General features: G+C 48.5%; 2 protein-coding genes across 6 annotated transcripts; both read right to left on the bottom strand.

Annotated features, from left to right (window-relative positions):
• Window positions 1-51: 51 nt before the first annotated feature.
• On the bottom strand, window positions 52-6,468 carry LOC147331834 (transmembrane protein 106B-like). 3 transcript variants are annotated; one of them, XM_086288123.1, is made up of 8 exons: window positions 5,980-6,468; window positions 4,629-4,823; window positions 4,236-4,299; window positions 4,017-4,170; window positions 3,789-3,929; window positions 1,902-1,945; window positions 1,495-1,548; window positions 52-977 (listed from the first exon to the last, which is right to left on the bottom strand). In XM_086288123.1, the coding sequence occupies exons 2-8, from the start codon at window positions 4,819-4,821 to the stop codon at window positions 857-859; spliced, it is 771 nt and encodes a 256-aa protein (XP_086144249.1). In that variant the 5' UTR covers window positions 4,822-4,823; window positions 5,980-6,468; the 3' UTR covers window positions 52-856. The 3 variants fall into 3 exon arrangements, with proteins under 3 accessions (XP_086144249.1, XP_086144252.1, XP_086144250.1); XM_086288126.1 differs by lacking the exon at window positions 5,980-6,468 and adding an exon at window positions 5,442-5,953; XM_086288124.1 differs by lacking the exon at window positions 5,980-6,468 and adding an exon at window positions 4,978-5,171.
• Window positions 6,469-7,785: 1,317 nt separating this feature from the next.
• Window positions 7,786-27,810, bottom strand: nbr1b (NBR1 autophagy cargo receptor b). 3 transcript variants are annotated; one of them, XM_086288120.1, is made up of 23 exons: window positions 27,552-27,809; window positions 24,963-25,025; window positions 24,689-24,707; window positions 24,568-24,590; window positions 23,339-23,527; window positions 23,166-23,243; window positions 22,819-23,087; window positions 21,440-21,565; window positions 20,997-21,203; window positions 20,389-20,548; window positions 19,657-19,740; window positions 19,375-19,560; window positions 19,019-19,135; window positions 17,043-17,118; window positions 16,268-16,378; window positions 15,799-15,975; window positions 15,367-15,639; window positions 13,500-13,683; window positions 13,159-13,404; window positions 12,702-12,787; window positions 12,542-12,614; window positions 11,264-11,357; window positions 7,786-10,783 (listed from the first exon to the last, which is right to left on the bottom strand). In XM_086288120.1, the coding sequence occupies exons 1-23, from the start codon at window positions 27,651-27,653 to the stop codon at window positions 10,610-10,612; spliced, it is 3,117 nt and encodes a 1,038-aa protein (XP_086144246.1). In that variant the 5' UTR covers window positions 27,654-27,809; the 3' UTR covers window positions 7,786-10,609. The 3 variants fall into 3 exon arrangements, with proteins under 3 accessions (XP_086144246.1, XP_086144248.1, XP_086144247.1); XM_086288121.1 differs by lacking the exon at window positions 11,264-11,357 and having other exon boundaries at window positions 10,614-10,783; XM_086288122.1 differs by lacking the exons at window positions 15,367-15,639; window positions 15,799-15,975; window positions 16,268-16,378 and having other exon boundaries at window positions 27,552-27,810.

Here is a 27,810-nt window from a genome sequence, read left to right as displayed (position 1 = left end):
CAGTTGGCTTTGTTTCCCCCCTGCATTCATTCACCAAACACAGGACTCAAACAGGCTCACATAGCTTTATTGGACTTGTGGAGAGGAAGCGTCTGTCAGGAAGCTTTACAGGAAACTGCGTCATTTCATCAATGCACCAAAAACCAGAACATGGCCTCACTGGAGAACTGCACTTACATGTGTTAAATGTTAAGCCAGTTCATTTTAACAGGCTGTGACCTGCAAAGGTATTTTGCTGCATAAAGTTTCTTAAAGATCTCTTTAGAAATAGCTCCAAAGCCTCACACTTCCACTTCAGTATAACAAACACAAGAAATAAAGAGAAGGCAGAAAATATACAGAAAAACCCAAAAACCCTGAAGAGCAGATGTGTTGGTGTGTAAATAGAACTTGGCTAAGGAGAGGAAGACCAAAATGATGAAGGTACAATTACTGAACAAACTTTCAAACAGAGACGATCAAGTGGAGAATACTTGCTCATGTCTTTGGCAGTAAGTTTGGTGAATACGCTCTCAAAAAGACAAATACTGAGCTTCATTTGAAGATCATCAGGCCGTCTAAGGATTTATAGGATTGCAGCTTACAGAGGGGGCAGCACATGCTGGACCACCCTGTAGGTGCTGGGTCCTTTTAATGGACTGACTACAGTGATCAGGGTCACATGGTTACCACGTGACTTGCAGCACTTCACACCGTTTCACCTTCCTCTCCAGGCACAGTCAGTTTAATTCAAAACCAAAGCAGCTGTTAACCTTCACACTGATTTTACAGTCATTCAACATCCTGCTCTAAATATTACAAAGCACATTACTCCAGTTCACAGACACGCGCACAGCATTTGTTATCTGTGCCTCCATCAGGTCGACGCGGCCTGTACGCTGTGTGGTACGGTGTTGTTTGCTCCACAGTCGATGTACTCGTACGTCTCCAGGGACAGCTGCTCATAGCGGGCCAGGCAGAAGACTGTCAGAGATATCCTGCACAGAGATCACCGTGAAAATCAACAAGCTGGAAACTGCAGACCTTCACAGCTGTGCGTCAGCCCGAGTTTGAAGACGCTTCTCCCTCACCGACTCCCTGCTGGGAGCGGAGAAGAAGGATGGCCTACACATTTCGTTGTCACGTACAAGTACCAGCAAACATTCATGAAGACCAAAGCAGACTCACTGCTCCTTCAGGACCATCTGATCTGGCTGCTGTTGCCACATACAGCCTTGTATATGCAGGTAATCACTGCTGGCTACAGTCGGGACATGTTCATACCTCAGCTGTGATCGGATCGAACAGCTTCTGTGAATCTCTTCATGCTTAAAATGTTCAGATTTCAAATAATGTAGAACCAATTAAAACAGCCAAGAGCAAAGACCTACTACACCACACTGATAATATAAGCTTGTTAACATCTAACTTTAAAACTTCTTTATTGTATTTTCTGCACAAACTGAAGAAGACTACGAGCCTGCTGAAACAAAAGCAGGAGGATGTCATACTTACTGTAGGTTCACATACAGAATATGGACAGGCAGCGACTCTTTCTTACAGTAGTTACTGCAGAGGGAAGACAGCAGAGACAGGAGAATGAAATGTTTTAGACACAGAACAGAAACAAACTGTGCACCAGCTGCTAAATGAGAGCGTGACACAGCAGAGCTGGATCATTTCACAGTGCAAACCAACCTTTGAACAACATTCACCACTTTCTACATCACCTGTGCAGAATGTAACCTTCAAACAGCGGACTGACGAATACAGATTTAAGTCTACAGAGAAAGACTCAGACTTGGATGCTTCGTGTCACACATCTGCTGTTAGACAGCAAATGCATTAGAATAGATATGATTCAGTGACCTCTGACCCCCCAGTAACCGCTCTGACCATAAATTCATCCCACTTAGGCTCACCTCAAACCAGGGTCTGTCAGCTGGATGGGTATCATGAAGGAGTACTGCGAAGAAAGAGAGATGCAGAGTCATTCCTCACTTACTGTGATACTTGTTGAACAAAGTCTCAACAACAGTAATCTTCCTTAAATTAAAAGCACAAAAATAACAGAAATCAGATCCATCAGTGAGGAAACACCGCTCTGGACAAGTGAAATGTTTCAATGTTCATTTTTGTTTCGTGAACAAACCAAATAAAGCCCTCATCAGTGACTGGGATATGTGAAAATCTGTTCTGGTTAGATGGAGCTCTCTCCGAATGTTACAAACACGTCACATGAATACAGCTCAGGTCAAACAGAGCCAGCTCGCTGCTGCAGTTACAGACAAAGACATCAGCAGTGCTCCAACAGCCTGCATCCAATCGGTTATCTGTCATTCAGCAGGATTCATTAAAGCCAAACATCCTTCAAATAATACACGTAGACTTTTCAGCCTCATACATCTGTCTCACCACAGTAACCATAACAACTAAGCTCTCACTGGATGCAGAAAAAGCCTCTGACCACCTAACCTGGACATTTGTCCTGAAAACACTGGAGAAACATGGCCGTCGTTTATCCGATGGATCAAAACACTACGATAAACCAAAAGCAGCAGTTGTAACAAACACCTCAATCTCAACAAATTCACAGAGGTGCTACACGAGGAAGAAAACACTATGTTTGCACCTAAAACTCAAACACCCATATGGACTTACCCCGACTTCACTGCAAATGGAAAACACGTCGCACACCTCTGTCGCATGTTTGATCACGATCATTTCAACAGCTCATTGACAGGAAACAGTTTCTCCAACTCAAACACTCCACCAAAGCAAAGTATCAACAACACTCAGCTGGCACAACATCGCTGCAAGACAGCGTCACTGAAACTGCAAAGTCACCAAAAACACTGAATACACGAAAACCCTCTAATGACAATGCACCGCACACTCCAATCAACAAACAGCAAAACGACTTCAACATCCACACAGACAGTCCAATCTGCACTAACAGCACCAACAATTTAAAATACTACAGTCCGCACACAGCACAGGACGCACACCACGGGACCGACTGACTCAGACATCTGCACACATCACTGATGAGCACGTTAACACATCCTGGTCTGACCACCAATACACAACTTCTGGAAATGGTAAATGGCCTGTATTTATAAAGCGCTTTACACATCCAGTCATTCACCCATTCACACACTGGTGATGGCACACCACCAGTTGTAGCCACAGCCACTGTGGCACTGACAGAGGCGAGGCTGCCGGACCACCGGGCCCTCTGACCACCACCAGTAGGCAACGAGTGAAGTGTCTTGCCCAAGGACACAACGACCGAGACTGTCCGAGCCGGGGCTCGAACCGGCAACCTTCCGATTACAAGATGAACTCCCAACTCTTGAGCCACGATCACCCCATGGAAAGAAAAAAAAAAAAAAAAAAAACTACCAAAACATCCCAAACCCTCGACCACAACATCCCGCTATGCCCCTCCGTCTGTTTACATGGTGATCTGGAAGAACTAAACATAAACTCCAAACAGATGAAAACAGTCCTGGCTGTGGCCCCGACTATCACCAGGAAAACAAACTGGAAAAAGCTTAGACCTCCTCACACAGCAGTATCAATGGAACAACAATCAGCAATACATAAAACCAATTTGAACACTTCATTCAAATCTAAAAGCTGCTGAGCTAATGCCACAGCAGAAATCATCAGCAGGAGAAGGAAACGCGACAAACTCGCTCTTATTTATCTGCTTTTCTCTTCTTATCCTGCCTCGCTGCACTTCTACACAGAAGGACAGGTGTGTGCTCCTTCCTCTCAGCTGTGGTGACTGCGTCACATCTCACCGTTTTCATGGACAGAGGTCTGACAGACACGACGTTCTTGATGGACACCGTTCCCAGCACCGTGCCAAAGTTGAGTGCCTGTACTGTCAGGTTGTAGGCCTGCACCGCTGCAAAGTTGTTATTAGTGATGTTCAACACGTTCTGCAAAAGAAAGCAAAGAGCCATCATCCCGTCCGTCCCTGCACAGCCTGACTGCTCCGTTCATCACAGCCGTCCCTCTCTGCTCACCGTGATGTTAATCTGCACGCCGTCGTGAGTGAAGTAAACAGAGGATGAACTGACAGCTACTGGAGACAGAATCACGGAGCGCGGAAACAGGAAGAACAACACCAGGACGCTGACCAGGAGGCACAGCCCGACAGACGAGGCCACATACAGCTTCCTGAGTGAGGACAAAACATGAGAAACACAAATGCATAACACAACAAGCATCAGCAGCTCTCTTACGTGTGTCTGGGCCTCAGCCTCTGGTCAGTACAGGCAATGACAGCAACCAGCTTGCTTTCCTGACCTGCAACACAGTTGGAACAAGGTTCTTAGATTAGAGAAGAAAGTGGGGCAGACGTAACGTTGCTGGGTTATCAAAGCAAACCGTGACCGCTCATGTCTGTGTCAGCCCTGTGGCACACCGCTGACCCCACTGGGGGGCTTCTCACCCTGTGACAGTTTTTCACACTCAACATGTGGTTTCAGTGTCAGGGTTACAGTTGGGTTGAGCTTAGGTTTAGGGTCAGGGTCAGGCATTCATTGTTGATGGCCACGAGGATATCAAACCAGACATGCATGTGTGTGTGTGTGTGTGTGTGTGTGTGTGTGTGTGTGTGTGTGTGTGTTCACTACCTCTGGGTATACGCCCGGTGCCCTGACAGGTGGGACAGTGAACAGTGTCTGCTGAGCTGCATCTCCTGCTCCAGCTGGTCCTCTTAGTGCTGTCCTTCTCACCGATAGGCTGGTTGGAATCTTCCTGTCCCGCCCCGCTGGGCTGGACACAGTCCTCGGTGACACCCTCACACTGGCTTGGAGCAGCTCCCATACCTAAAGAAACAAAAGATTACAAAACACAAGCAAAAAAAAAAAACTACCACACACACACAGTACTGTGCAAAAGTTTTAGGCAGGTGTGTAAACATGCTGTAAACAAAGAATGCTTTCAGAAACATAAATGACTGTTTATTGGCCCCAAACGTACACTACAGCAGGACAACGAGCCCAAACACAAAGAACGAGCACTGAAGTGACGGTCCGGCCCCCACAGAGCCCTGACCTCAACATCGAGTGTGTCTGGGATTACATGAAGAGACAGACGGATGTGAGGACGCCTACATCCACAGGAGATCTGTGCACTGATGGGATTTAGATTTCTCTTTTGTTCATGTAGTGCACAGGTGTCCAACTCCAGGCCTCGAGGGCCGGTGTCCTGCAGGTTTTAGATGTGTCCTTGATCCATCACAGCTGATTTAAATGGATAAATGACCTCCTCAGCATGTCCTGAAGTTCTCCAGAGGCCTGGGAATGAACTCATCATGTGATTCAGGTGTGTTGACCCAGGGTGAGATCTAACACCTGCAGGACACCGGCCCTCGAGGCCTGGAGTTAGACACCCCTGATGTAGTGGGTGCGTTGGGTGCAGCTGGCAGATTTTCCAGAACAAACCAGGAGCGATGGGTCATCTGTGACAGTCCTGTAGTAGCTGGACTGTGCATGTGAAATTCCACAGTTTCAAATCATTTTCTGAATCATAAGGAAAAACTACTCATGCTGTGGAAGATGGGACCAGTGATCTGGATGTGCCAGGCCCGGAGGCTCGAGGCCTGGAAAAAGATGTGAGAGTGGATCACGTGAATCGGAGTGGGTCACGTGAATCAGAGTGGGTCACGTGGATGTGTGACTGCGCCCGTCAGTAGTAGTTTTTCGCTCAAAGCTCAGTGAATCAAGTATCACAGCGCTGTGTGCTCAGTGACACAGACGTGTTTAAACGTTGCTGTGACAGGTTTGAACGCGTGTCTCTGATGTCTGTAAGCGCTGCGTGAAAACGTCCATTCTTAATATTTGAACACCCGGGACGAGTGTGAACGAGACGCCTCCAGCTCCGGGGCCGCTGCTACGTTACACAAGCGGAGCACACAAACAGCAGCCGCCTTTCCCAGCTTCTACCCCTCCTGCCCGCGACAGCACCGGGCTCGGGACGTACCTGGCCGCCGTGGGTCTCTGTTATGAAGCAGCCCGTGTCTGTATGCGCATTCCTGCTGCACCTGAGCCTCGGTTGGCTAATGGTCGATCACGCCGCTGACGTAAACACTTCCTGTAGCAGCTGGCTGCACTCGTTACGTGGCCTGTTATCGTCCTCTTACGGTTCTTTTTTATCCCAGAAGCTGGGACCCCGTGTGACCGCAGTCCGGAGCGGAATGTCACCGACAGGTCACTTCCCGTGTTTTCATTCGGAGCCGAGTCTGTGAGAGGAAGTGCTCTTCGTCAGTCTGACGTCAGTCACTACTGTTCACCTTTGTCTTCGTCACTGGACGCTGTTGGTCAAACTGACTGTGATCACTGGGCCATAATAAATGTGTCAGTGCGATTCTGGCTTTGGCTCATTTCAGCTGGTTTCCTGGTATAAATCTGGCGTTAAGCACAGGAAATGCACTTTCTATGGGGTTGCTCCCTTATTCAGACTGGGTCGCCACAGGGTTGCTTTTCCTCTGTCTCCTCTCAGCTGTGAATCTTTGATTTGTTACGTAATGTGTAAATCGTTCACCCACGCAAACAGACCCTGTTAGAAATCTTTGACTGTCAGTAAACAGCACATGGTCTGATTCAGCTGAGTTCTTCAGCAGTAAAGTTTTTCAATGTGATGAAAACATGTTCTGTGGCTTCGTTTTCTTCACACACACGTTTACTGGCCCACGCTTGCCCACAGTGGGTTAGGGTGGAACCCACACTTAGGGGCAGCTGTGTCTCAGGTGGTGGGCTTGGTCAGTGGTCTGATCTGTGACTCCTCCAGGCTCCTGAACCCGTAGCTGCCTCCAGCGTCTCCATCACAGTGCGTGTTGTGGTGTGAAAGAAGCTGCTTAAGCGTAGATAAAAGTGCAGTCCACTTACCATTTACCACTCAGGCCGGAGTGGGTGTGCCCACGCGGAGTCCGTTTTAGTGTCTAATGAACAATTAGTTTATTTGAAATGACTTGTTGTGTTTATCAGTGAAACGTGGCAGCGTGAGAACAAAATCTCCCAGTGTTCAGAACATTGTGGGCATCATGTGGCTGCATAAAAAAGATTTATGTCTAAAGAAGAGGATTATTGCTAAAATTGGGAAAGCTCAGCCCTGTTGTGGTATTCGAATAAAGCCTCAGCTTTGTGCATCTTTGACTGTCGGGTAGGATCATCACAGTCAGACTTTAACTCAATGATTCATGAACAGCTTTGTTTAACACGTATGTGGCACTACTCACACTGCAGGACATGCTCTTCTCCAGCATCTAGCCTTACCTGATGACAATGCTGAGTACATGCTTTCAGTGAGCACTGCTGTGGTTGCTCCTGCTGCTTCTGCCTCCCCTGGTTAAATAAGCGATGTTCCTACTGAAAGGCGGCTGTAAGGGTTTGGCTGTCCATAGAGAATTTTCCCACTTTTATGAGGCCGTGAAAGTCAAGATCTTATTTCAACAGAATTAAAAAATCATAATCAGAATAATCCCAGAGTAGTATTTGATGCTACCAGCAGCACTGTTCCTCCTCCACCTCTGATGGACGTGAGATCCAAACTCTCCTCAGTTACTCTTTTTCTCTCCTCCTCAGCCTAAACCCGCCTCTGTCAGAGGTCACTTCCTGTTTAAAAAGGAGCTACAGTGTTACAAGATACTTGCTCAAAGACGCTCAACAGTCCCATCTTTGACACTGTGAAAGATATGATGACATTCATCTAGCATGTTTGTTGCTTCTATTTACAGGTGACATCACAAACGTGACCTTTTTAGTTGCACGTGATGCTTCTAACACACCAAGCAGAAGCCTCAGGTGGGTGTAATGCATTTAATTGGAGACATTGATTTGTACATCATACAATATTCATAAAGTGCAACACAGAAAAAAGCAAAGAGCCATCCCCCGTTTTTCTTCCCCCATAAATACATCTTCCCCAATTTGAACATATTTCATCCAACCACAGCTTCTGGCACACATGACGACTCATTTCAGCACGATGACACACGGCACACACCTGACCTTCATTTGAAGCAGGCCACACTGAACCTGTGGCAGGACACTTTTATTCTTACCTTTCAAATTAATTACCTATCCGAGAGGGTGAAACCCGACAGCATGATTTATGAAACGCTAATATAAAAGAAATAATGAATGCCTAAAACTGATGAAAAATCTAAACATCCGTGCGAGACGTCCGGAGCTGTTTGAGTCAAAAACGTGGCCCAGTGTGGGGGCTGTACCTCTGGTCCTTCAGGCAGCAGCAGGAAAGACAAAAGTTAGAACAAAGAGCTCATGCTGTTCTTTAAATCGTTTCAACCACCCAGCATGTGACCTGCACGTCTGCCTCAGGCTCCACCCACACTGTTGCTTTCCTGTTGGACTGCACAGACATGTTGCATCAACCACGCACCAGTGCAGACCGACACAGACAGGGTACCATGTGACGTGAGGTGTAACGGCATAAAGTATAGAAGCACGCAGCGTATCGCACCACACCAACAAAACATCCGTTATTACAAAGTATGAGACTAAAACTGCAGAGCAGCTTTAACTAGCACACCTAAAGACACGCCGTCAGACTTACAAACAGCCTTCAAGCAGTCAAAGCAGAACTTAAACTAACTCAGCCCACTACTTTACTAATGAAGTCAGCTCAGGGTCCAGCTACGAGCAAAAGGAAGGAGCAGCGACCTTACTGTGCACACCTGACCGAGCCCGCCAACGTCTGCAGCACCACGTGTGTCTGGGATTCACAACAAGCGTGGCAACGAGCCCCTCGTGACCCGCACACCTCTTTGGAACTTTCTCTAGTGGATGGAGGGAAATCCATTTCCAAAGGTGTTACTATAGCTACCAAACCTTAATGCTGAAATCAAGTCGCAATCACCCGGCCCCTCAGCTGACCCTAATGAGCAGACGTACCACAAACCGAACAGGCAAGCACGTCGTGCCCGCTCGCCGTCCGCCCATCTTAAATCCTTCATCTGATAATGAACTTTGTCTAAAGCCACAAAACTGCGTCTCCATTCAAAACAGCAGAAGCATGTAAACATGGGTGGGAAATAAGAAGATGGGACGCGCAGAGGACAGGAAAGGAAGAACGTACGCTGCTGCTCATCAAGTTTAGCTACGATCGCTCTATGCAGAGGAACTGGTGTGTTTCCACAGCAGCTCTGGGTAAACTGGTTCTCCGCGAGGTTGCAGCTCTGAGTGCTGAACAAACCTGGTTGATTAGCTAGTTAACCATCATGCAGTGGGACAGTGAAGTCTGTTCACCACCACTGACTCACAACAGCAGTAAATCACACACCAGCTAACAGTCCGGCTCAGTTTCAGCTACACTGAGTGGTTTCCAGTGACTTCTCTAAAACAGGTGATGCACACATGTTGTATTTAGTGTATATGAGAAAATCCCAGTGATGGACTAAAGTTACAGGACAAAGGCAACGCGCAACCAAAACGGCACGCTGCAAAAAGCTCATCACACACGTCGTTACCAGCATGAAGAGCGTCACTCAGATGATCTGGGCTGAGCACGTGTGCGAGTTCTGGGAAACCGACTCAAAAAAGGGGGAATGTGTGTTTTGAATAGCACGGCTATTTAAACATCAAAGTACTTCATTGCATTCATCATCACAAGTCACATCAACACGAATGTGTCGCAGCAGTCCTGCTCCTCCAGCTGGAGCTCTGGAAACACCAAAGGGTCAGATTTTATACAGTAAAGCCTCACACACACTACGTTACCTGACCAGTTCTGCTTACCTACAGTCAGTGTGATTATTTACAACCCGATAATAAAGTTATTAGTAGCTGTTGGAACGGCTGCTCAAATAAAAGAGAAAGAAGCAAACCTGCAGCTGACACTGTGCAGACGAGCTGTGTGGGCCTGCTCTGGGACACAGGCCAATGATATCTAACCAAAGGAAATTTGCAAACAATGCTAGCTTCGTGAACAGCATCAGCTCACTACCAGTCGAGCTGCTTGTTACAGTCGTCACCACAATAGGCAGAAACATGCACCACCAGCTGGTGTGATGGAGCCGACTGGACGAGGCGAACGAGACTCTGAGGAGATGAGATGACTTGATGCCTCAGCAGGACCATCAGCACGAAGCTGCATTTTCCTTTAGCCCAAAGATGTTCTGAGCGAGCGGGTTCGGTAGGCGACCTGTGAGAGTCTGCTGCTGTGGACTTGAGCAAAGGAAACGCGTGAGGGTGCCGTCTGTAGCTTTTTGGGATCCCTGCAACCAACAGGAGCAGGTACAGCAACCGTGGAGTTTCTGCAGCCAACACAACTTTAGCTCAGGTTTGATGGAAGCGAATGCTTTCACGCTTCACACTTCGTTAAAATCCATGATGTTAGCATGTGGTGTGATTCACATCTGAAGACCTAGAATGCCTGTTTTCACCTTTCTTAGACAGATATGCAAAGAAAACCTGCAACTACCAAGATCTACGCTGAAAGTACTAAAACTACAGACAGTGGGTGGGTGATGGTCCGCTGGAGGATCCAGGGCTGCTGGAATGTCCCCTGACAAGCTCATAGTATAATCCTCGGTCCAAAAGGGCAAATTAGTGGAGAGCTGAAAAGAAGGAGGAAGAGTTTGGCCTCCTCGTCATCAGTAGCGTGTAGAGTACCAGTCATTGTCGGTCATCTGAACGAGCTCGTTGACCACGTCCAGCAGGTTGTAGTTGTGTTTCTTTAGCAGACGCTGGTTCAGAGAGCGGTCTGCAAAACCCATCTCCACCAGCACGGCCATCATGGTGTCCTGGGTGGATGCATCCACTGGAGGCTGGGTGGAAACAAGATCGGATCAGTCGAGCGAGCCAGCTACTGATTACCGCACAGGCCTGAATGAGTCTGTATCTGAAGTGTTTGAAGGTCTGACTGCTGACAACATGCTGTGTACAATGTAAATAAAAGCAGAGTGCAACATGTCACGACTGCGTGGCGTCCCCTCGTCAGGAACTGATCGAGCATCGGGAGCACCGTCTGATCAGGGAGCACCTTCGCCAGCTGGCTCCTGCTCTCCTGGATTAGGGATGCAGCCCCAGCTTAAAAGCCTTTCCAAGGTAGTGCAATTAGCTTTGCATTGGACTGATTAATGTAAGTGTAGCCCCACAACTGTGTCGCCTACGTGTTGCATCGCTATCATGCAGAGAAAAGAGTTCAAACCTGGGCTGTGACGTTTGCTTCAACACTGGAAAATAGGCTTGAAACTCCAAAACACACAAATGTGAATATGGGAGAAAAAAGCTGCTAAATGTGTCACCTGTGTGGGGCCTTGTCCGGTGAACAGGGCTTTGTAGGCAGAGGCAGCTACTGACAGAGCTCCTTTCACCAGGCCGCCGGTGAGGCCTTGCTGCCTGAGGAGGGCAAACATTTGGAGAGTTAATCCTTTTGTTCTCTCTTATCAGTGTTTACGATTCATGGATGTGAATTTATTTATGAGCTGTCTGCAAGGGGAAAGGTTACAGCAGCAAACAGAAACCAGAAAGCATCCTTGGACTTCATGCTGCCTCCAAACTGTTAGTGCTCGTCATTCTACTCGGGGGGCCAAAACATTATTCTGCTTCTGTCTTAGTTGGCAGCTGGGATTTAGAAGCACAACGATGGGCCAGGCTCTCAGCAGAGCCACGGTGAGACGACTCCTGTACGTATGTGCGTCTGAGCTGACCTTAACCTGACCTCAGGCTGACCTGTGAGGACTCTGCCTGCACAGTCATACTTCGAACAGCACTGCAGTTCAATCAGCTTCATTTGAACCTTTGTACATTACTAACTTCACTTTCTGAGCCTCAAAGGCAGCGAATCGTCCTGTGAGCCTGGGAAACTCGGACAAACAGCAGCAGGCAGCTGGACTGGCAGCTTGTTACAGTCTCACTACTTTAACATGAAGACATTATTTAGCTTTTATGTTAGCGAGCAGATAATCTGCCTCCCGTCTCCTGGAAGCCTGCGTTTGTCCGTTTCTATTAGAAGCTACATTCAAAGTGATCGGATGATGGCGCGACTCTGATGTCTGAGATTTGTAGTATCAGTGGTGTGCACGCTCCATACTGAAGAGCAGATACAGGAAGTTGAAAAACAAACTGAAAGAAGCTGCATCATGTAGGCTCTGCACGATAAACCAAACCTAGCCAACGGATGGATGGACGAATAAAAACGTGATAGCTTCATTGTGCGCGTGTGTGTGTGTGTGTGCGTGCGTGTGTGTGCGCGTGTGTGTGTGTGTGCGCGTGTGTGTGTGCGTGTGTGCGCGTGTGTGTGTGCGTGTGTGCGCGTGTGTGTGTGTGCGCGTGTGTGTGCGTGTGTGTGTGTGCGCGTGTGTGTGTGTGTGTGCGTGCGTGTGTGTGTGTGCGCGTGTGTGTGTGCGCGTGTGTGTGCGCGCGTGTGCGCGTGTGTGTGCGTGTGTGTGTGTGCGCGTGTGTGTGTGCGCGTGTGTGTGTGCGCGTGTGTGTGTGTGTGCGCGTGTGTGTGCGTGTGTGTGTGCGTGTGTGTGCGTGTGTGTGTGTGCATGTGTGTGCGTGTGTGTGTGAGAGAGAGAGACCTGGGGTCCTCGGGGTCGTTCTTCTCCGTGTCAGTAGCTTCAGGATCAGTCTGAGCGCGCTCAGGAGCTGCTTCTGCAAGACAGAACGATGCGATCACCGTGGACTTCATCAGAGTGGTACTGTGACTGAAGTGACAGCGAGACCCAGTAAGGAGCCTACCGTCCTCAGTCTGGTGCAGTTCTGAACCCTGCGCTCCTTCCTCAGCGCCGGCATCCTCCTCCTCTCTCTCTGCGCTGCTCTCTGGGCTGTCAAACACAAACATGTTTGCTTCGCTCATTTACTGTCCGCACAACAACAACGCCTGTGCCGCTTCATTAGCTTCATGACTCGGCTCGCTGTATTTGAATCTTGTTTAAATGAAGGAAAAATGTTTTTATATGATACGGCACACCATCTAACATATTTTGGTAGCTATTTTGTGACTGACAGGTGATCATTTGTACACAAGCAGGAAAGAAAGCATTAGTAATCTCCTTTGCCTGATGAAGGTCTAGCCCTGAAACGCTGTAAATGATGGCGCTACTGTGGTGCAGATGTGGTGCAGATGTGGTGCAGCAGTGGAGCGGTCGGTCTGAGGAAAAGACCAGCTTTCCTGAGGAAACGTTCTCATGCTTACTGTGATGTGACGACAGCTTGAGGCGGGGTGACTACTTCAGGAGTCAGCGGCTCATCGTCCAGCGTCTGGGATGTACACAGCATATCGTTGGCACTGCTGGCTCCTGACAGCTCCATTCCTGGAGCCGCTTCATCCACCTCGTCCGCCTCCCCCTCTCCTGCGGCACTGTCCCGACGCTCAGCTGAGGGGGTATCTGGGTCTGTGTCGGTCTTGGCTTGGACGTCTCCGGGCTGGGACAGAGCAGAGCTGCAGCGGGACCGAGAACAAAGAAAAAGTGAAAGCACTGATTACTGTCCCACAGCCGAGGGTTCTCCCACACACTCCAAAGCCACGGCTCCTACCTGTACATGGACTCTCCCAGGGGCCGAGTGGTGTCAAAGCAATCGGGGAGGATGATGATGTAATCCTCGGAGGACGTGGAGGAGGAGCGACTCCTCATTACATCCCTCTTCTCCTCCTCTTCTTGCTTCTCCCTCACTCTGGGCTCCACACAGATGCTCTCCATGTGCGACTCCTCAGCTTCACCTGTGATGAGACCAAGGAAGCAAACGCTGGGTGTGACTGGCTGCTGTGCACATGCTGGGACACATGCTGGGACACATGCTGGGACACATGCTGGGACACATGCTTCACTCCCACTCATGACACAGAGGTTCAAGCTTCGCTTCGACTTCTGTCGTGCCCAAAAATGGCGGCAGAAGCTAGAAACATAAAAGAGGACCTGAGGGTGTGTAGTGTGTGGACCTGATGCGTAGCTTGATTTTTAGAAAGGTGCACAAGGTTTTAACACATAAGCTAGCTGGAGCCTAGCTTAGACTTGAAGCAGGAGCAAGACCATCGCACTTCTAGAAATCTGGACAAATTTATTAAACCCCCCAAAACGGGGCTCTCCAGAGACTGAGTCAGCTCCCAGCCAGACTGAAAACAACGTAAACATAAAAACATCACAAAGAAAGAACAATACAGTATCCACAACAGCACCAGAGAGTAAAGCAGAGAAATGTGGATTATTAAAGGTCCAGTTCAGTTTCATTTACACAGCACCAGATCACAACACAGTCGCCTCAAGGTGCTTAATATAGTAAGGTCGACCCCACAACAATACATACAACAATCATATGAGCCCCTATGAGCAGCACTTTGGCGACAGTGGGAAGGAAAAACTCCCTTTTAACAGGAAGAAACCTCCAGCAGAACCAGGCTCAGGGAGGGGCGGGGCCATCTGCTGTGATTGGTTCTTGATTCATTTAAAGGAACATAATCATTTCTGTTAGTACACGACTTAATAAATTGATCAACAAATCGAGTCTTTCTATTTGTGGCAGCAATTTTCCAGCTTATCAATCAACCAAAGACCAGACAGACTGGTGCTTAGCCTCGTCCCCCCCAGCTGTAACACCAGTGATCACCTATCGTCCACCTGGGCCTTACACACAGTTTGTCTGATTTCTCGACCGACCCCTCCCCTCTTGTTTCCTTAGCGTCTTATGTCAGGTGCATGACAGCGCCGTGAGGAGTAGCAAGCCACAGAAAGTTGGGATTTGGAAAACAGATGGAATGGATTCAAAGGCAAACGCAGAGGCTGCAGTGTGGGAGCACTTTGGGTTTAAACTGAATGACCGTGGTGAAACCTGTGTGAGCCGGTTTGTCGCCTTTGTTGTCAAATAGTAGCAACTAAACTGCTTCCTGTTAAACCCAGAATTTAAAATGCTGCTCCTCACACACGAGCTCTTCAATAATCGGCCCCAGTCGTACAAAGTGTTGCAATTAGCTGACATTTAAAGCATAAACAGCTGTTCCTCGACAGAGTCCTCCTGTTTGTGGTGAAGGAGCTCCACACAGACCCTCAACTGTGCTGTCACAGCACATGTCAGCTGGCTGCCCGTTAGCACCGCTGCCTGGGGTTTCAGTGGCGCCCCTCCTGCTGATGCTAGCTGAAAGAGTTTCCAGAGCTCCTCCCAAACACTGAGCTGACCATAAGCTGCAACCCAGAGCTTCAAGTCTGCTCCCGTACAAACCAAGGCCGCCATCACACCTCACTGTCCTTGAATCCAGCCCAGTCATACGGTGACATCTTCACTCAAATTAGACGCCGCCTCCACTTTATATACAGTCTGCAAATGGTCAACGCTCACCCCCAAACTGGTGCAAACAGCTGTTTCTCACAGAGAAGCTGCTTGAGTCAACATATCAACTTAAAAATGTCACCTGTGGCGGTGTGTTCGGGCAGCGTGGCGGTCCCGGCTGAAGCGTGGAGCGGCCCCGGTGCTGAGCTCGGGCCAGGCAGCACGTTCAGGGGCACAGACGTTGGAGTGGGCAGGGAGGCTTTCAGTGGGGAAGGGATGGACGCCTTCAGACCAACGAGGGGTTTCATGGGAGTCTTGGAGTTGCTAGAGCAGCTGTCGGGACTCTCCTCCATTTTCACCGTTTTACTCAGACAGGACAGCGAGGAGGAGGAGCCCTGAGCAGCTGGACGTACCACTGAAAGGAAACACGAGGACCACAGTGAAACACCAGCAGATCACGCTGCAGTCTGACGTTCCAGCCAGAACAGACTGTATGTGAACATGGACGCGTTCCAGCCAAACAAATGATCATTCATTTAAACGCACGAGCCGGCGCCGAGGGCGTGTCACTGACCTTTTCCTGTTCCTGGGCAGGATCCTCTCAGAGGTATGTGATCAGGGGCCTCCTCCAGGGTCATCGAGCGAATCACAGTCTCACAAACAAACTGAGTACCGCTGATGTCATCCTCCCCTTCCTCCTGAGCTGGGACTCCGCCCCCTTCAGCTCCAGGTCCTACCCCGTGGGGGACATCTGAGGACCAGCAGCGAGACAACAAATGTCAAGACACGCCCATTTCATTTTTGAACACAGCTGTATCAGCAGGACAGCTGCTCACAGTCAGAGAGCCAACTGCATGGCTGTGAACAGCTGGACAGTCTTAGAAGAAAACCTTCACCCCATTGCATGCTGGGAAGCCAAACAGGGTTTTTCAAGGGACCTGAATCAAGTCAGTCAGGTGCGGCTTCTTTAACGAGTACTTGTAGTTTCAACAGAACCTTTAAATAAACTGGGAGAACACTGAGGAGGATTGGGACTTCATTACCCATGATGCTATTGATGACTTCAGTCTCTTCCTGAATCAGACCCAAGGAGGGGCTGCCCTTGTCCAGCAGAGGGCCATCTTGAGACAGAGGGGACATGCAGGGTGTGATGTCTGGAGGAGAAACACAGACAGCACTGAGCTCTTACAGCACGTGGACTTTTACAGCCGGCTGACAGAACGAAGACCGAATGGCAGTTTTTCCAAAAGTGTAACATTTGCGGTGGTTTTGAAGCCGACGTGGGGAACACTTCAGAGAGCTTGGTCACCTGCTCTGTGTCAGAGCACTGCGTCTGGAAGCTGAGAGCACCGGTCTCTGATGTGCAGACTGAAATGTTCCAGCCTCATTCGTCATTTATTACGCTCCGAGTGTTTCCAGTGAATCAGCTGTGGGCTGCAGACACACCAGTTTAGCACCTGAACTGCACAAAGCCACAGAAAGCGGTGCGTCTAACCAAACTCAGTCTGCTGCTTCCCCACTCGATCAGGGTCACAGCACCTGACGCTAATCAAACTACGAGGTCAAAGAAACATGAACGTCTATGAATCACAGACGGCCTCCGTCAGTGTGTCGGGCCGATGCTGCCACTGCTCAGAGGACGCTGTGCTCGCCGTGTCTGAAAGAAATCTGCTGTCTTTGCATGTTACAGTTTGAACGTCGGTATTTGTGGTGCAACAGATTGTATCTGACTATTTTATTGTTCACATAACTGACGTGCTTGTAGTGCACACACGTGTCTCTTAACCAGGACGAGTGTTCTGGCTGTTCTCTTCTTACCAGCAGGCGTGTTGGTGGGGGCGCTCTCCAACTCTTGGACGATGTTGATATCCAACAGCTCAAAAGACAGAAGATCCTGACAAATGAACAACAGGTAACAGATTACAAGGCTAGTCTACAGGTCACCTGACCTGTCTCCAAACCAGTACAATCCAAGGCAGAGCCCCAGTTTATAAATGAAGATGTTTCAAATCATTTGTAACACGTTTCTTGTTAACAGAGGACTCAACTTATTGCTACATAAGTGCAGGGTTGTTGAGTGCCTGAGTCACTTTGCTGTTAAAGTGCCATCCTGTAGTAAGTACGAGTCATAGGCCACACCCCTTTCCTTTATATTTTACTGGGAAATGAGACTTTGCATAACTTCAGTGAATTTGAAGGTGAATGACGGCTCTAATGGCTCCACACACGCCCTGCCACGCCGCCCTGCTGCGCCGGATTTTCAGTCCAGTTGCTGTGTAATCTGCAAACCTCAGCCTCTCCCTGTCTAAGCTGGAGTGGACGTGAGTGTTTGTGTTTCGCAAACCAATCCAGCTGTCAGCCAATCAGCATTTGGCCCACAGTGAAGCCACGTTACGCTGAGTTTTTGGAGGAACAGATTGAAAAGCCCCTCCCACAGGCTTGCATAGGCAATTACAAAAGCAAACGGGGGTTGGTGTGACTCAGGTGGTAGAGCAGGTCGCCTACTAATTAGAAGGTTGGTGGTTCGATCCCTGCCTGCACGGACCAACTACACTAACCCCACGCTGTCACTCAGACGTAGCTGTATCTACTAAAAAGCTCTGTCACCTCATTCTTCATTTATCGCATCCACAAACTTGGAGGATCGTGTCGCTCGTTTATTCTGATGACAATAAATTTGACTAAAAGTCTGTCTCCATGGAGACACGTGGACTCTGAATGTGAATTTAGACGGAAGCAGATTTACAGTTGTTGCTCGTTTGTCACAGTTCATTTCAGCCTGTATCATAAACAGATTACTAGGGATGGGTATCGTTTAGGTTTTATCCGATACCGGTGCCAAACCGGTACTTTTGAAACGGTGCCGGTGCTTAAATGGTGCTCAAACCGGTGCTTAAGGAATGGAGAACACAAACTTTGTCCAAAAACCTCTCATGTTCAGCTGGTTTTTTGTAAAAAGATAACAATGTTAGCCTTTTCTGCAGCTATGGGGCATATATGGTATCACTCTTGGCTGGAAGCAGTGCTTAAACAATGGCCAGGACTCTCCTCTTCGGGTTTTTGGGGGATGTTGCTAACTCCGGGTCCGATAACAGGCACCACACCTGCAGCAGATGTGCTCGGTGTGAGGTCTCGCAGCAAGCTATCAAATACGGCGCATTTCTCGGCTTTTAAAAAAACGCTATGCGTCGCCAGGTGTTTCATCGGATTCGAGGTGTTACCTCCTTTGACAGTATCACAGTATCAGCTTAAAGCACTTGTTGCTGCTGAGTTTGCATCTTCTGCTGTGAAGTACAGCCAGACTTTAGACCGCTTCGCCTTGGGCATTTTTAATCTGTAGCTCTGCTCTAAAAGAACGTACGTACCTGGACCCGCCTACTATCCTCGGAAACGTAAAATGATTGGCTAGAATCCAAAGTGTGTCACAGCTCAGGAAAAAAAAGCAGCAAAATGTGCGCTGCTTTTCGGTCTGGTTACTACCGTTTATGTCAGAACCGACACCGGTACCCAGCCCTACTGATTACTATCAAAGACAGAGCAGCACACTGACTGCCAGTGTGGACCAGTCCCAGTCTTCACAGGCAACAAGTTTACACAGCTGCAGTTACTTTGGTTGTGCTATGATCTGTACAAACAGATGCTTCACTGCACATTCATGGACATTTGAATAAACAGATAAAATATGAGCTATTATTATTCCACCTTCATGTCAGCTGCAGTATACGTACAGTAACGTGATGTTAGCATACTGAAGTTTAGCTGCTAGGATGGGGAGGAGCATCACAGCAGGTTACCTGTGCAGTGAGCAGGTCTACAGACGGGATGTAGTACTCTTCTTGGTCCACTGACAACAACGGCTGTTCCCTGGAAGCTGCACACGCTTTCCCATCCTTGGCTACTGGGTTCTTGCCCTGCAGGCAAACATTCACATCAACCTCATTTGTGAATTTGCACATCCAGAAATTTATTTCATTTTTAAACCATCTAAACTTCAATTTGTTTTGTATGAAATTTACAAACCAACCATCCTTGATCTCACCCCAACCCTCTCACACCAATTAGCTAAACTGCAGGAATGTCTTACAGAGTTAAAGTTTGAATAAAGGTTACATCAAATGATTTCAGCCTCCCTGAACTGCATTCGTCCTACCTGCGGTGTGACACAGGGTGAAACCAGGATCCCATCAGCCATCATGGCTGCTGGAGCCAGAGGGTCGACCACGATGCTGCACCACACTCTCGGTCCAAACTGCTCCCCAGCGTGGGCCAGACGCCAGTGAGATGTGTAGGAGCCCTCCACAGTGGGCGCACACAGCGCTACGCTCACTATGCCAACCTGCACGCACACACACACACACACACACACACACACGCTTGTTTCAGTGCTTCACGAGGACACGTGCCACAGCTCGGTGGGATGTCTCACACTCACCTGTCCCGGCTGCAGGAAGGGAACTGCCACTTCTCTCCAGCGGTCTCCAGATCCCACTGCCAGGTTTCCCCACATAAACTTCAGCTGCAGGAACCAAACAAGACATAATATAATGGTTCCTTAGTGGGAGTTTGCACAGTGGACCAAAGCCTCCCACAGGTGTTGAGGTCAAAGAGCAAAGTGACGCTCTGTGGTCAGTAAATGTCAGCACTTTGCTGCTAAACGTGATGGAATAATGTTTGACACTATTAACACTGTTAAGGAGGGATTGGTTGGTCACAGTGAAACAGGGTTGCTGTTTGTTTACACGAAACACAAAGCACGGCTGAACTAAGCCTGTTTAAACACAAAGCACCAGGGATGAACCTGAAACTCATGAGATGTGACGACGAGCATGGAATTTGTGTTAGTCAGTGATGACATTTCACTACAAAGGTTGGGTAATCACGCCGGTCAGTGACGCTCATCACCTGGGATCATGAGTATAGCTGTTTCTATGGCAACCCAGCCAACAGTTACACTTCCCCCAAAATGTAAAAAGTACATCTAATGGTGGGTCGAATAATATAGTTGCGTCACTGTGGCCAGCACACCGTCAGGTCACGTCTGTGCTGTACACACATGGACGCGTCCATGATATTCACGGCTCTGAGACGGCGAGCAGGTCTCGTTCTGGTGTAGGTGCTCTCAGGAGAATCCAAGCTGTTAATGAGCTGCTGTTTGAGACTTTACCTTAGTCTCAGCACTCCAGCTGAGAGTCCCAGTGTTCCTCATCTTCCAGTACTTGATAAACTTGGTCCCAGGACGCAGACGCGTTCCGTCAGGAAGGTTTTCGTCCAAAAACGCTGCCGTCATGGCAGGAACCACCAGGGGACAGGGGCGCTTTGGTCGCCTGGGCAACAAGAGGAAAACCCCTTTATTCAAATTCTTCATCACGTCTCACTTTAAACTCATTCATATCGTCATTCAGCTCCCATCATCCCAGAGCAGCGGTTACAATGGACCGCCTTATTGACTGCTGCAGTCTGCTTGCCATATTTTCCCACAGTCTATTCACTTCATTGCACTATAACAACCTAGGATCACCATTCATCTTTAAATGTGCTTCAACTTTTGGGGAAGCCGTAGTAGGTGGACAAAAGCTTTCAGGCTCACAGAAATGCATTTCGTCCACACCGACCCCTGACGAGCTGATAGCGCCTCGCTGTGACTCGACTGTGTGAGCTGATGTTTGAATAAAGACAGACTTTGTTTCTGGAGCTACTCTGGAATCACACATGAGGAGATCGACACTGAGATATTTGAAGTGCGTCCTGCAGCCTAACTTGGTTGGGACCTACTCTGGGCTGTTGTGCTGTGTGGCTCGAGGCTGCAGGAGGACGGGGGAGGAGCTTCCGTCTCGATGGGACGAGCTCCACTGTATGCCCCGCCTCTCCATCCTCAGCTGCTTCCGGATTTCCTTCACCTCGGCTTTCAGCAGGCGCTTCTCGGCTTTCAGCCGCTGCTTCTCTGCCTTTCGGAAACTGCGATCCCCCCGCCTGTAGAACCTAAACAACAATGGATCGAGATGAAGTAACATCAGCATTATGGGAATGTCTACAGCCAGGTGTAGCATTTCATACTGGATTCAGACAGCCCTGCATCAGCTCACACTCATACCACATATCTTTAAAACAAACATTCATGTTTTTAAATATTTAGTGTGTAAAGCTGATAATATGAAGCTAGTTTGTGCTTTTTGGTAAATATGAACACGTGTTAAAGTCCGGTAGCTGTGTCACACCTGCTGTGGTCTGGGGCCGGTGATCCGTGCTCCGGGATGGACAGGGGAGTCCTGGCTCTCACCAGATTGTGACTGGGATCGTGGGAGAAGCTGCAGGGCTCGCACAGAGTACAAGAGGTGCACACGCTGTGGAGTGAAACAGCCCAGAGGGATGAGAGGAAACGTGAGACTGCATCTAAAAACTGACACTGTGATGAAGAGCACGCACTCAGCTTCACAATCTGCAGAGATAACAGCTCCTGGCATGCAAGGAGAACGCAAGGAACTGCACAATGTGACCAAACAGTTTGTGTGCAGAGCTGAAGTTAGAGCACCAACATCCTCCCTTTACAGCAGCGAGGCCACAGGGTAAATGTTCACTTGGTAATAGGGCTGGGCCATATCATACCGTTCATGGTAATAACAGTGTAACTTTGGGCAATGATGGGAAAATGAAATATGGCGATAGAATATGGGTAAAACACGCATGCGCAGTGCCTTTGTTTACATGCGCACATGGCAGCGACGCAGAACGAGAAGAGGCGAAAGCGGATCGTTGAATGAAACGATGAACCAGAACTGGTTTGTAAAAATGCTGCAGCTTCACTGGTGTGGAACTGGTTTAGCTTTCGTCCGTCAGATACACAACAAAGCACTATTTTTGGTAGCGCATGCTAGCGGGCCGTCGTTATTACCGTGTTGTTTGGAAAATACGGCGCACTTAAAATCAATCCTTTGATTTTTCTGAAAGTCGACAGAGCCCCTTATAACCCCGTGTGCCTTATGTATGAACTCTGGTCGTGTTTATGACCTCGAAACGATTTTATGTGGTACACGAAAATCTGTCAGATGTTTCAGTACGACTATCGTAGGCGGAGCCTCGCGGAGTGATACGTACTGTGCTTCAACATAATGTTACCGTACTGTGTGTGTATAACCTCTTTTTAAGTTCTGTGGATGTTATACATGGTTATGCTGAGGATGTGTCGGCCAGTTTCCACTGGAAATGCTTTTTGGTCAAACTGTCAGCGAGGAATTTTCTCTGTTACATTTTTATATAACTTTAATGCAGATAAAAAACAGCTGCTTGTTTCAGTGAAAATACATTGATGGGTTTTTTGCACTAATAAAGTTGTGGAGTTGTAAAGTGTTTTGTCTCATGTCAATTATATCGTCAGTTATATCGATATTGCAGATGTTCAAATGCGTATCGTGATAAATATTTTGGGGCACATCGCCCTGCTCTGCTTGGTAACAACGTTTTGCAGCTTATTCATTTGTACACTGACAAGTGTTAGAGTTAAACCCAGGCCTACTGCGACACCGGGACAGCGTCTTTCACCAACAAAGATAAATCAACAAGCAGAATCCAAAGACTGAACTTACTCAACAACACATACCTGCACTGATAGCCTCCTCCAGTAGTCTGCCCCCTGCAGGACGAGCAGGGAGGAGTTGAGGAGGACGGAGCTCCAGGCAGAGTGGAAGAGGACACCTCGGGGACCTGCTGGGTCTCTGCTCCTCCTACAGCTTCCACTCTACCTCCACCAGCTCCACCAGCTCCTCCTGCTGCTCCTCCTCCCCCTCCCAGGGGTTTGTGGATGCAGCACTGTCCTGAAAACTCCCGACAGATCTTTTCCACTGCCTCACGAACTACCTGGTCCTTAAACTGAATGCAGTAGCGAGCACTTTAGTCATCAGTCGTTTAGCGGAGTTACTGCTATGACACTCATCAGGACGTTCTTACCTTCTCCATGTAGGAGGTGAACCAGGCTGGAGGAGTCTTGTCTTCTTCTTTGGTCCCTTTTACTTCTTTCATGATCACCTGAGCAACAAAAGAACATCATCTATGTGCATGCAAACATATGGGCGCAGCAGTGGATAGATGCAGTAAGAATGAAGCCTGTGCTGGGCTCTTACCATGCCCTGTTCTGGCACTGCAGCCTGGACCTTGCGACTGACCACCTGAGCAAGTGAAGGGCAGTGCTGTGGGGGCCTGAAGCCCCTCTTGGGTTCTGCTCCGCTGGCCTTGGTGGTGGCAACCCTCGTCGGCTGGCCTCGAGTTTCGTACACATTCATGTGCAGTCGGTTCCCCTGCCTCACCGCACTCTGGAAAATAAACACGCCGTCAGTTTCTCCGCTAGATTCGTCACCGGCAACACAAATGCTTCACTTAAGAAGAGCAGTAAGCACAGCGATACTATATCATAAGGAAGTCTTTATTTTCATGGGTCAAATGTAACTGCACAAACCATGAAAGAAGAGAAACACCAGTAGGCTATTATTACTTTATTTCTTTATCAATTAAACAGATCAAAGTTGTGGAGAAGCCTGGAATCAGGATTGGGAAAGCTGTGGCTATCGACCCAAACATGAGGCCAAATGATCTCAATATAAAAGAGATAATCACAGATGGTAAAGACACACCCTTCATATCACATCACAATGAAATAGAAGCTTATGGCGGATGATAGCATGGGCGGGACGTGAAAATATCCTCCGTAAATCTGGAGTCTTCTTCATACACTAAGAATAACTGTGGAGTTCCACAGGGCTGCATGTTAGACCCAGTTCTGTTTTCTATGCCTTGTCCATCAATGAAGGTGGATCTGTGCTATACACAGGTCAGGGATCTGTGCTGGAGCTGGATGTGAGGGGGTTCGATACATCTTAGCTGACGTTGCAAAGTAAACAGGCGCTGCTTACACAACGAGCTAACACAGCACTCCAAGACACCAGCAAACAAACACTCCACAGAAGCTTTCCACGTCACGTCTGCACTGTAAAGGAACAGGAGTGTGGAAGCAAGGACACCACACTAACACTTTCTATCCACAGGCTACTGAACCACTGCCTATGTCCAACTGTTTATCCATAACTGGAAATTTGCACTTTTCGTACATATATACACCCTGATATCGCTCTGGATATATTAGCACTGTGACAGTGTTGCAACTACTCGCACTCTAACTTCTGTTTACACCCACATATAAGCTGCAGGATTCACAAAGCACTGTTTTACTATTATTACTTTCTTGTAGTCGTGTGAAGGGAGCCTGCAGACTAAGCAGGTGCTCTGCATAACCGTCTGTGTTCTGCAGAGCACATGACAATAAACTTCTTGAATCTTTAACCGTGAATGAGCTCACCTTCAGAGCCTCCTCATACTCAGCTGGAACACAAGCAGAAATGACCAACGTTAACATGAGTGCACTTTTATTTGGACTTTGTTTAATGTGTAGCATCATGTGACTGCCCAGGTGCACTTACCTTGGCTGTTAATGGACACCTGGAGGAAGAAAAGGAGAAGACGATTACATAAATATGTGCTAAGAATGCGTTACATGGAGGAACTCCTGGAGTTCAAGGATCGCTCCTTCATACAGGGCTGCTCACTTGTTAGTGAATCCTGGTCAGAATGTGAGCAAAGTGTTATAGGCACAACTTACCACAGTCATTCAGCTAGGCTACCACATTCTACTGCTGTAGGTTAGCTGTACCTACTCACTAATCTCACTTTGTATGGCACTCCTCAGTCTCTTACCTCCTCGTTCTCCTCATCAAAGTAGGTCAGCTGCAGGCTGCACAGGCCAAAGGAGCGCTTGACCTGTAACAGACAGACAGATGTTGCCACATCCAAAGTCAACTCTTATTTACTTCTTCACTGTAAATCTCAGACGTGTGGTGCTACACAATAGCTCTGAATGGCTGCTCTGCAAAGCTGGTCTGGCCCCAAAAGCTGGTTCTGTTCATCTGGATGTTTTCAGACTCGTGGCCCCTGATCAATGATCATGACAGTTTGCATATCAATGGTCACAAACTGACCCCACTGTTCCTTCAGTGGTGCTAGTGTCAGTCATTATGCAAATGTGCTGTTTATAAGGTTGGAAACCTGCAGTCACTGAAAACAGAAACAACCTTTTGGGATTTGCTCACCTTGACGACTGAGCATGCATCAAGACAACTACTCAAAACATGTCATTACTTCAGGACTCGACGGTTATAATTCTCTTCTATAATTAGGCTGGAAACATCTGGACCTGACCCAGAACACTGTAGCAACAGAGAGCCTCCCCACACTGACTGCTTATGAATCCATTACTGAACTTCATTCCTGGTAAGTCTTGAATGATGAGCCCATCATATCCTGCAGAGCTGACAGCAGCACACACCCACAGAGGGCTGCTGCTTACTTCTGGTTCAAAGCCAGTCTTACACACAGTCCTACAGGGTGAAAGGTCACACACTAAAACTGTTTTACATAGAAGAATTGTTTTTGCATATTTTGCACTCAACCAATCACAGCTCGATCAATGCTCGAGCAAAAGCCCACGAACGTCACCAGATGGTGTTTCCTGCCTTGATTCAGTTAATGTAACACTTCAGCTGAGCTCTGTGCACTGACACCGAGTGTCTGCACCTCAGTCACATCTTCGGCTGCATGAGTGTTTGAACAAAACTGTGGATTTATCTCCTGCAGTTTGTGTTTCACCCACACCCAGGCCTCCCCAGACCTGCTGACCGTGGCTGCCCCTCCTGAGCCTGATGCTGTCGGAGGTTTCATCCTGTCAGGACCGAGCTCTCTGATTACGCTCACACTGTAACACAAGTGCTCTCTCTTGACATAACTGTTATTGTGGTGTTATAGCAAAACAATAAAATGAAGTGTATACTTTACACATCAGGCACAGAGTGAACACATTCAGATCCATGATTGTAAATGAGGACGACATCACAACTGTGTGTGCCGAGTGCTTCAGCTGCTGAGGGACTGAGGGAGGAGTTGTTCCTGTATGTTTACTATCAGGAGGATGATCCCTCAGCCACAGGGACCAGGTCACAGGCCTCCATCTACGCTCCTGCTAGCTGTTCACATGCTCTGAGCAGCACAGTGCATGCCTTTGACACAAACACATATAAGCTCGTACTGTTTCACAGATCGGCATCAAATGAAAAACAGTGAATGCTAAACCCGTTGCAACAGTCTCAGCAGCCAAACGTCTGTGACTCAGCAGCACTCACACCAATGATGTGCTCCAGGTACAGCCGACCATGCAGGGCTCCGAGCCTGTTTCACCTTCTTGTTCCTGACTTACTGCATTTCCAGTCCCAGTCATATATAACTGGGCTCTTGCTCAGGGCTCCGTTACTCTGCACTGCCAAACAGATCTACTGCAGCTCTGGATATCTGCATCCTTGCAGTGCGTAGCTGCATTTCTGAGGAGGTGCATGTCAGACTCACAGATTTAACACAGTACACAGTAATGAGCTGAGCTCTGTCATTCACATCTATATTATCCTATGGTTATTACGCCACACGCCGAAGTCCTACACGTGGCAAATATTAGAGAAATCTGTGCGTGTATCTGAATTAAACCAACACTTGATAACAGATATAAATAAATGCAGCCAGGCTTTCATCCTCGGATCTGTCACTGCGTTACTAAAATGCACCAGCTCAGTGGAAATGCTTCCATTTGTTCCATTTTCTGTGGCAACGTTAGGAAAGCAGCATAACGTTAGTTACACATAAGGAGCGTGTGCCCGTGTCGTGCTCGCAGTGAGGACACAAACACAGCTCCTGCACCCCCGCTGCGTGCTGCAGCCGTGGAGTATCTTTGTGGTTGTTTCGTCTGTTTACTTCCTGCACTCGGAGTGAACCACTGCGCATGGCGGTGAATTGGCTACGCTGTTGCTGGTGGTGACGTTAAACCGCTGGGCAGAAAACGCAGGAATGTGTACGGGCCTGTCTGACTCGTTGCCTTTACCTCCCCGATGCCCACTGTGACCCACGCAGAGCCTTAAAGGTCACGCAGTGATTTTTCTATTATTCGGCGTGTTTCGCTCTGACATGCACAACAGTGTGGCTCAGTCTGGAGGGGCGAGCACGTCCTGAACAGCCTAGTGTCTAAGCAGGGATCACGGCCCGCCCGTGGAGCTGCTCGAAATGAGTGCGGCCCGTCACGAAGCGGGCCGGGACACAGGTCTGCGCGACGTGACGCACTCCCGGTACTTCCCGCACACTGTCGCCGTCACACCCGCTGGGCTGAACCCCCATCCCTCCGTGTGCTGCGTGAGCGCCATGCGTGTGGCGTCGTGTCTGACAGCAGGCCTGCTGCTCGTCTCTGCTTACCATGGCCTCCATCGACTCCCAGCTCTTGGTCTCGGATCCCGACAGCAGGAAATTCTTGGAATTTCCCCTGAAATTCACCTTCAGGTTGATGTAGAAATCCATGGCGCCCCCCTCGGTGCTTTAGAGCATATTACACGCGACGTACACGGAGGGTTTTCCGCACCGCCGACGACTCTTTCTGGGTTAACCTCAGCAGCTCAGTCCACCACGATTATCCGTCGAGCTGTGAGGCGTATTTTGTGTTTACATCAGCGCAATG

This window comes from Aulonocara sp. 'chitande type north' Nkhata Bay, linkage group LG4, assembly GCF_057382095.1.
Source record: "Aulonocara sp. 'chitande type north' Nkhata Bay isolate Kocher_YH1m ecotype deep benthic linkage group LG4, A_spYH_male_GT1.1, whole genome shotgun sequence".
NCBI lineage: Eukaryota > Metazoa > Chordata > Actinopteri > Cichliformes > Cichlidae > Aulonocara > Aulonocara sp. 'chitande type north' Nkhata Bay.
Note: the sequence above shows the minus strand (reverse complement) of the source record. Positions and strands in the feature narration are given on the sequence as shown.